Source organism: Bombina bombina, chromosome 5 (assembly GCF_027579735.1).
Source record: "Bombina bombina isolate aBomBom1 chromosome 5, aBomBom1.pri, whole genome shotgun sequence".
In the NCBI taxonomy this organism is placed as follows: Eukaryota; Metazoa; Chordata; class Amphibia; order Anura; family Bombinatoridae; genus Bombina; species Bombina bombina.
Window position 1 is genome coordinate 625157196 of NC_069503.1, and position 10000 is coordinate 625167195.

Consider the following 10000-nt stretch of genomic DNA (forward strand, 5'->3'; position numbering starts at 1 on the left):
GTCGCCGCCACTATACTAAAGTTATTCACCCCTAAGTCTAACCGTAACACCCACTAACTTTAATATAATTAAAATAAATCTAAATAAAACCTACTATTAATAACTAAATAATTCCTATTTAAAACTAATAACTAATAGTTACATTGTATCTAGCTTAGGTTTTATTTTTATTTCACAGCCAAGTTTGTATTTATTTTAAAGGGACACTGAACCCAATTTTTTTATTTTGTGATTCAGATAGAGCATGCAATTTTAAGCAACTTTCTAATGTACTCCTATTATCAATTTTTTCTTTGTTCTCTTGCTATCCTTATTTGAAAAAGGCATCTAAGCTTTTTTTGGTTCAGCCTCTGGACAGCACTTTTTTTATTGGTGGATGAATTTATCAGCCAATCACCAAGGACAACCCAGGTTGTTCACCAAAAATGGACCGGCATCTAAACTTACATTCTTGCATTTCAAATAAAGATACCAAGAGAATGAAGAAAAAATGATAATAGGAGTAAATTAGAAAGTTGCTTAAAATGCTCTATCTGAATCACGGAAGAAAAAAATTTGGGTTCAGTGTCCCTTTAACTAGGTAGACTAGTTAGTAAATAGTTATTAACTATTTACTAACTACCTAGCTAAAATAAATACAAATTTACCTGTAAAATAAAACCTAACCTGAGCCGGGAGAAGTTTTCATCCAAGCTGCAAGAAGTGGTCCTCCAGCCGTGCAGAAGTCTTCATCCAGACGGCATCTTCTGTCTTCATCCATCCGGCGAGGAGCGGCTCCATCTTCAAGACATCTGGCGTGGAGCATCCTCTTCTTTCCACGGATCTTCTCGAATGAAAGTTCCTTTAAGTGATGTCATCCAAGATAGCATCCCTTGAATTCCGATTGGCTTATAGAATGTGAGCTTAGTTTTTTTTTAGTTAGTGGGCAATGGGGAGCTTAGTTTTTTTTAGTTAGGATTTTATTTGGGGGGTTTGGTTGTGTGGGTGGTGGGTTTTACTGTTGGGCGGGTGTTTGTATTTTTTTTTTTACAGATAAAAGAGCTGATTTCTTTGGGGCAATGCCCCACAAAAGGCCCTTTTAAGGGCTATTGGCAGTTTAGTTTACGCTAGAGGTTTTTTTTTATTTTTGGGGGGCTTTTTTATTTTGATAGGACTATTAGATTAGGTGTAATTAGTTTAAATATTTGATAATTTCTTTTTTATTTTGTGTTATTTAGTGTTTGTTTTTTTGTAATTTAGTTAATTGTATGTAATAAATGTATGTAATAAATGTAATTTATTTAATTGTAGTGTAAGGTTAGGTGTTAGTGTAACTCAGGTTAGGTTTTATTTTACAGGTAAATTTGTATTTATTTTAGCTAGGTAGTTAGTAAATAGTTAATAACTATTTACTAACTAGTCTACCTAGTTAAAATATATACAAACTTAGCTGTGAAATAAAAATAAAACCTAAGCTAGATACAATGTAACTATTAGTTACATTGTAGCTAGCTTAGGGTTTATTTTACAGGTAAGTATTTAGTTTTAAATAGGAATTATTTAGTTATTAATAGTAGGTTTTATTTAGATTTATTTTAATTACATTAAAGTTAGTGGGTGTTAGGGGTTAATAACTTTAGTATAGTGGTGGCAACGTTGGGGGCAGAAGATTAGGGGTTAATAAATGTAGGTAGGTGGCGGCGATGTTAGGGGCGGCAGATTAGGGGTTAATAAGTATAATGTAGGTGTCGGGGGCGGCAGATTAGGGGTTAATAACTGTAATGTAGGGGCGGCAGATTAGGGGTGTTTAGACTCGGGGTTCATGTTAGGGTGTTAGGTATAAACATAAATTTAGTTTCCCCATAGGAATCAATGGGGCTGTGTTACGGAGCTTTACGCTCCTTTATTGCAGGTGTTAGGCTTTTTTTCAGCCGGCTCTCCCCATTGATGTCTATGGGGAAATCGTGCACGAGCACGTAAAACCAGCTCACTGCAGCGCTGGTATTGGAGTGCGGTATGGAGCTCAATTTTGCTTTACGCTGCAATATTGCCTGCTTTTTTTTTTTCTTTCTTTTTTTAAAATAGCACCTTAAAGGTTTCAGGCTGCGCTTATGTCCCCTCTAAATCATGCAGACTCTCATATATAAGGTATATCAATAGTACATTAAGACAATAGTGTCAAGTGCACACTATACCCTGTTGACTACATAAATCCTTCACTGCATTACACTTTTTTTTTTTTTATATTAAAACAAACACAATGGGCAGTAATCATTGACGCTTAGGTACAGGAGGCAGCCATGATTGTACATAAGTATCCTAGGGCTTATCGCTGTATGCAGATTCCGAGGGACTGACAGCATCAGTGACATAATTTCCATGGTGCTGATTCCTCATCACCTAATCATAATAACAAATGAGGGTGAGCAATCTTAGGTGCAAACATGGTGGTCTCCAGTGTCTAAGAACACTTTATTACTATTTACAGTGCAGGAGCTATGCAAAGAACAATAGCAAATTACAATTGCTATTGCAGTCTTACAGTACTGTTTAATACCTCTTCAACCCAGCACACATAGGTAGTGTTGATCACATTATTAAGAGCTAATATTTTATAGCCAAATTTTATACAAAGCATGTACACAAAGGCACTTTACATTGTTTATATAACTGGACCTATCATAGTGCTTGATTTAAATGTGGGGCAGCAGTTACCTCTTTACACTCCTCTGCTCTCTAGCAATTTGTTCAGTTAGCTGATACCCTCTTACATTCATCTAAGCAACTAGTACCGGCTTAGTGCCGCCTTGCCATGGTTAAATATCTCTGGCAAGCAGAGCAGGGCATTGTGATCCAGAAAAGCCACCGACACCAGCAAAAATTGGTGAGTGCTAGTGCTGTTTTCAAAATAATCCTGGCACGTTATACAGAGGCTTCATATTGATTTTGAAAGTTATGCTATATTTCAGATTAGGGTTTGGTATATTTGGAATGTTTATTTGTGTACATACCTCACCAAAGACAAACGGCCCAGTTCTCTAAAGCTCTCTGGGCATGTGACATTTTTGTCAGTAGTATGAAGCCCTTGCTGGAATTCTCAAAGGACAGTTTTTTTTCCTTGGTGTTCCTTGCTTTTAAGTGTGTGAAGGCTATGCATACATTATAATAGGGCTCACTAAAAACATCATATCATAATTTAAAAATTGTTTAAAATGAATAAACTAAATATTGAACTAAAGTTATGCAGTCAAAATTGTATTGTTTAATCGCATCAAAAATTGTAATAAAATTGTTCCACAAAAATAGTGTTATATGGAAAAATAACAATTCGTATTGAAATTGCGCAGGAAAGAAACGATTTATGGTAATAAAACTACACTGCTCATGCAAAAAAAAAAAAAAAAGACAGAGGGAATTTCAGACTATAAAAGCATATTATTTTCTTATTGTAAAATGAGCTTCCTCACCTCTGCTTGTAGACTGAACAGGGGCGTTCCATGGGTGTAACTAAAATTTGTTGTTTTTTTCTCTCGCAAACTGAAAGGTAGTGAGATTGTGTTAAAACTCACAAAAACTACTCTAATTGAAAAACACATGTATGGTGATTATAAGATATGATACACTGAAAGCAGAGTAATCTCTATTACTTTCTATGGGAGACATCTTGTAACTAGCATGGACAGCCCCTTTTTTGACAATTCCCTGGGTTCAGCCCCAGACGTGTTTTTTCACGTCTGAATGGGTGAAGTTATGACCATTGAGCCAAATTACTGTCAGAATCTGTTTAGTTGGTATAGCTGGCCCTTAAAAGTGGATTTATTTACACTAGAGAGAGAGTCTAGTTTTAATCACTAAATGTACTAACTGACTTAGCTATTGTCCAGGTAGCTGAAAAGATGGAGTGTCTTATTCTTATGTTAATATTCACTGGTTCAGTTACACACCAGGCATTCATTTTTTTATGTCTTATATTATCCTGTGTTAAACCTCATATAGAAATGACCAAAACATGCTCAGGTATAAATTATAATATGAACATACTTTTTTTGCCATTAAATTATAAAAATGTCTCATTTTAAAACTTATACTGAGTTGCTGATCATTTTGGGATTTGCACAAACATTAGTTTAAATCTGTGTACCTCCTCATAAATAAGCCTTCAACATAGGCATAGATAATTCATATACATACCGCCTTTTTAATACATTTTATTCCTTTTTCTTTTAGTCTCATGCAAAACATTATCACAGTCATGGCAGTTCACACATGCATGAAAGGAGCCATTTAAATGAGACGGAAGATAACGCTTCTCTCTTGGATTCAACATGGAAGGGTCTTACTGCACTTGGAGGTCTTTACTTTATGTTTCTTGTGGAACATTTAATTACGCTGATTAAGCAGTATAAGGACAAGAAACAAAAGGTACGATTGGTTCATTGCTTTATGTTCTGTGCTAGGATTGCTTTACACATTTGTTTAGAATTGTGTGACCTAAGTTGTGAAAATCTTGTTGGTGCCAAGATATTTCTTGGAGACAGAAAATACTAATAGGAGTGCAGAACGTTTATTAGTGTAGCATTAAAATCAAAACTTTTAATATTTCATAAAGAAACTCAATCACTGCAACCTCTGTCAATTAAGCTGAATCTGTAGCGCACTAAGTGTAACCCAAGGTTAACTCGCACCCCTACATCTCTTGTATGGAAAATCACAGAATCCTTCGTGCAGGAGGTTTGAGGGAAGGCATTATCTGTAACCAGGTACCTCCGGATGTGCTTGTAATACTCCAGTGTCCCCTTCCTGTCTTTACTAGTATAGTCTGCAAATCAGTAAATATAGTTATTTCCAGTAGAGCACAGAGATGCTACTACTGTACATTCCAAATGACCGAACAGTGTCTCTCTCTAGTAAGAGCCAGCATGGGTTCCATAGTCTGCTGTAAGAAACGTAAAAAAATTGTGCGGCATGGCGTGTTATGTAGGGCATCTTCTTATTTTATCATAAGCTGCCCATGCTCTGTCCCTGAAACAGTTGCAGCATTTAATAAGAAACTGCTTGCAAACATGTGTATAGGCCCTTCCTTTATGAAGATTCAGGGAAGCAGTTTCCATTTCAAAATATTATTGAGAGAAATCCTGTAGTTTTTAATAAGTTTTAATGTCAGGCTTACAGAAATATGTTATATTAAAAAAGTTTTTTTTTTATTTAAGGCAGCATTCCAGTTGTTAAAGGCTTTCATTCTTTATCCATTTTCTCTCTCGCAAGAATCAGAAAAAAAATGAAAATGAAGAGGATTTGGAACTTAAAAAGAACCTGTCAAATCATTCAAATCCTGAAGAGAATGGTAGATCAGACACTGGTTCTCGTAAGTAAGATTAACATGACTATTATTCATTTGCAATCATTATTTTATGCTATTGAATGTACTTGTGCTTACCATGGAAAATTAACTTGGGGATTGAGTAGTATTGTGTTACCACAAGTTTATAATTTTAAATAATGATAAAGCATGGTAACTTTCTTCTGGAAGATCTTCTTTAAGTGGTGACACCAATTTCCAGATTCTTCAAGTGTTCCTTTGAAAGTTGAATGAGCCATCCCATAAGATAAACCTATATCGGTCTACTATTTTATACATCGACTGTTTCAAGGATATGCACTCTTGTATGATACGTTATTGACACTTAAATGGATAATTTGTTTTGTTAAATCTAAGGTGGTGGGGGGCATTAGGGCTTAATCTGAACCTTATTTACATTTCACACAAAGGACATTTTCTGCCAACCTAGAATCTGTTAAGGAAAAAAGTTATAAAAATTGGCCTTAAAGGGACAGTTTACTCAAAAATGTTCTCCCCTTTAATTTGTTCCCAATGATCCACTTTACCTGCTGAAGTGTATTAAATTGTTTACAAGTAGCTCCTTTACCCTTATATTGGCATTTGAAATAGTTGATTTAGCATGTGGTATCCCCACCTATTCTGAAAGTTTGTGGCCGTAGGTCCAAGCTATAGATAAGCTTTGTAAACACAGCCAGCAGAAGAAATTACACTCCCAGTGGTATATAGCAGAGATAAGGTAATAAAATGTTGATTTTCCATTGTTCTCTCCAAGTACTGGTGATTGTTTTATGGACAGATATAAGATAAAGAAGCAGGTATTTGTACACAATGTGATACAGTAATGAGATCTGATTATACCTTCAAGCTCAACCCATTTTATTAGGTTGTGGCTTCTAAACACAAAATCAGAGCTTTAATATACACAAATAAACCCTAAAAAGCTAGTTTTCATACATTTTTTTACACTGCGGTTGGTAAAAAAAGCAATTGTAAACACATTAAGGGAAAAACTATTTTACAGTATACTGTCCCTTTAAGGATAAAAGGAATCCAAGAGTTGATAAATTCTGCAGGTTTCCATGAAAGCACTCCAGGTCAAGACCAAGGTAACCTGGTATACCAACTGTTCCTGTGAAAATGTTGCCTTTAGAAGGCAGGTTGAGACTTTCCCAGGCAACATGCCTTTACAATTTTTTTGGGACTTGTTGATAAACAATACTGTTTCCCAGGGTTTCAGGATAGATTTTATGAGGCTCTCTCGACCAAGATGTCCCCTTTTTGTAAGGTTTTGTTTAACGTAGTGAAAGGAAGCATCTTTTTGTATGTTCCTCACAATCTTTGGGCAATTTTTTTTTTTTTCCCCATTTGGAATGGGGCTACTTTTTATAAGCTCTGAAATGTTTTGAAAAAGCAAGCTAAATTTTGTTAATTTATGGACATTTCTGGATTACTGAACAAGTTTGTGAAGGTTCTCAATTGAACCATAGAGGCTCTACTTTCATATAAAACCAGATAGTTTATTGCTAACATTTATATATTTTTAACAATTTATCTGCCTCTTCTCTAGATCAGTTAATATTTTCTTAGTAACCGTTTTTCTCCATCTTTTAAAGATATTGCAGCAGAAGTCTGTGTACTGTTTACAGTGATTGCATAATAATCATAGGTTTTGTGGTAGCAGCTATAGAAGTAATACTGTTTGCGCCATTTCATGTAAGAGATTTTAATTCTGAATCTTCGATTTTCTTGCTCAGTAGAAATATAATCTCTAAGATCTGTTTCATAGGGTAAATCTTACAATGTGACATTATTTCACAGTTGTTGGATTCTGGAAAACAGAGACCTCCAGGAGAAGGTGTTTTGAGAAGCCTAAGTGAATCTTTATTTTCACACACAGATTGTTTTGTTGGTATTTGGTTTAGGAATATTTCTGCAGGAAAGGAATATCTTATCAAAACACAAGTCTTTCCATGTTCTAAAATTATAGGCTGATTCGGTCCAACATCACAACAGAAGTTGTTTGTGGTAATTCATTACAATGAAGGCAACAGTATGTCTGCAGTGAATGTTGCTTATTATCTATTATTCATGTTTCAAAGTATCCAGAAATGAAATTTCCTGAGTTGCCAGATAATCCTAAAGAGCGGTCTGTATACAGGATTTTTTTAATGTGGAAATTTCCTCAAATTTTGAAAGTGCAGAACTAGATTTTATGGCATCAAGGTAGCCAATTATTGTACTAGAAGCATGGGCCTAAATGCAATAGTGTTCCATGGGTGGCCCAGTCTAGTAGATGACTTTTTGATTTACATTGTTGCTCAGCTTCCTTGCACTGCAAATTTTCAGTCAATGCAACCAGAAAACCATCTTTCTGCCTCCAGCCTGGCATATTTAGATCAATTCAAGTGGGCCAGATGATTCACACCCCCATTCAATGCTTGTGCATCCATTCAGACATTGTTAAAGGGTAAAAGCCCAGAGAGCTTTGCCCTACTGGTCTAGTGTCGTAGAGATGTAGTTTAGAGAGTTCAACTAGTTCTGTGGTGCTATGGCTGTTCTCAAAGTAGAACAGCTATACCCTAAAAAAGATTAAGCTTTACAGTTTTGATTGAAGGTCCTTTAGTTAACATAATCTTCAAAGTGTATACGAGAGCTCACCCATTATCCCAGTATGCATGAACATCCTTGATTTTTTTTATTTTTTTTGCTAAATAATTTGTTTATCACTTTGTAATATTATCATGTATTTTTAGCTGGTACTTTGAATATCCCCAACATCAAAAGCATGTAAACAGCATTTATGAAAGTATGTCAATGACAGTTGACAGGAGTTTTTCCAGAGTATTTGAGGGTTTTTAATGTTGTTCCTCTTCATTAAAAGAGCAACATGGAACTATAGTTCTGTGAGATGATTATTAGAAATAATAATATTATCTTTCTTTGCAATGTGCCAACAGATTCCGCTGCACTATACAGGGCTCCAACACCATACTGAAGACAGGGATGTTAGACTGGAACAGGAGGTTTAATGGGCCTTGCCTCCTAGAGAGTTTATTCGTTAGTGGGGAAAATTAATTGAAACATCTATGCTATAATCGCGTTTGTAACGCATCCATCGGTGTTGCACAAAGTATTAAAAAAACAACAAAAAAAACGACATAATAAAATTATTAACCCCTTAATCCGCCAACCCCAACATTGCAAATTAAATAATTTATTAACCCCTAAACCGCCATCCACCACCAACGCAATAAACGTAATTAACATATTAACCCCTATATTTTATCATCATCATCTCTACAGAGGGCCAGCATAGTCTACATTGCTATAAATATATGTTCAATGTGGCATTGCAAATTTACATAAAGTTAGAAAAATGATTGGTTAAAAGGCATTACCTATGAGTTGTCAATGTCATATGATTTAGGTCACGTTGTAAAAAGATGGTTACAGGATTGAAGTGCCTGCAAGATTACATACTAGAGGGAGTACTACAGGACCCGATGAAAAAGAAGAGGTTTTCGGGATGAGAAAACCAAAAAGTAGCATTTTTATGCACGTTTAAATAGTGATCTTTTAGCAAACAGTTTTGACACTGTCCCACAAAACAAGCTGATTTATAAAATACATTGCCTTGGAAAAAGCTGAAGAATAGTTGTGAGTCGAATGTTGTTTTAATTGAGCGCTTTCAAGGGTCAGATTAAAGGCCTGTTTTGTGAGCTTCAAGGGAAGCTGTATCTTTTTGCAGTTGATATTCCATGAGCGGTAGATAACATAAAATATTATATTTAAAATATAGTGCAGAGGACAAATGAGTGGAATTTAAAATTTAGCATCACAAAGTGCAAAAATATATATTTAAGATTCAAATACCAAAAGGGCCCCATTTATCATATGCTGGGTGGATGAGATTCAATATCATGAACCTCATCCATCTGGCCTTATGGTACATTTATATTTTTATTTTGATACTTATGCATGTGCTAAGCATAAGAACATTTTTAACACAAAACTTATATTTTGTTAACACAGGATAAGAATATTCTTGTGCTAAATCACCCTTTTTGTAATTGTGGTCACTGTATTGTTGTCCAATATACTAGTGCAAAACAAAATTTACATTTTGTTTTAACCATAAAATCACTACTGGCTAAGAGAGAAATGGGAAATCACACAACAGTGATCTACTGGTAACAAACAGGATAGCATCATCAAAATCTTTGCAATTCATATCAGTTACCCTTATCAAAATTTTAAAAAGTAAAGTTATACACCTTTTTTTGAATAAGTTTTTAATGTAGATTGCTATTCCTCATCATAACAGGTTTTGAGAAATGGGAGGTACTTGATGGAAAGTGTACTTTCTTTGTTATACATATATGTGTTGTTTGGAGCAGAAAAGGCGCTTTGAATGAATTTACTCTTCAGTTGTTATGTGAGGCTCTACATATAGATCTGCATTTCTTCAGTTTGCGTTTAGTGCAAAATGCAGTAACTCTTACTCTGAGTTTCAAATAAGCAGTATTTTTTTTTTTCTGGCAATTTTTCCCCCATTTGCCAGCCCCCTGTATCATGTGATAGCCATCAGCCAATCACATGCTAGTATACGTATACACTGTTAACTTGTGCCCATGCTCAGTAGGAGCTGGTTCCTCAAAAAGTTTGCATAATAAAGAAAAA

The 10000-nt window shown here is 35.0% G+C and overlaps 1 protein-coding gene across 1 annotated transcript in view; it reads left to right on the plus strand.

The window, feature by feature from the left end:
• Positions 1 to 10000, plus strand: part of SLC39A6 (solute carrier family 39 member 6) — a 114683-nt gene that overhangs the window by 14958 nt on the left and 89725 nt on the right. Inside the window, exons 4-5 of the mRNA XM_053714585.1 lie at positions 4207 to 4401; positions 5245 to 5344. Of these exons, the coding sequence (XP_053570560.1) occupies positions 4207 to 4401; positions 5245 to 5344 (295 nt within the window). The remainder of the gene's footprint in view (positions 1 to 4206; positions 4402 to 5244; positions 5345 to 10000) is intronic.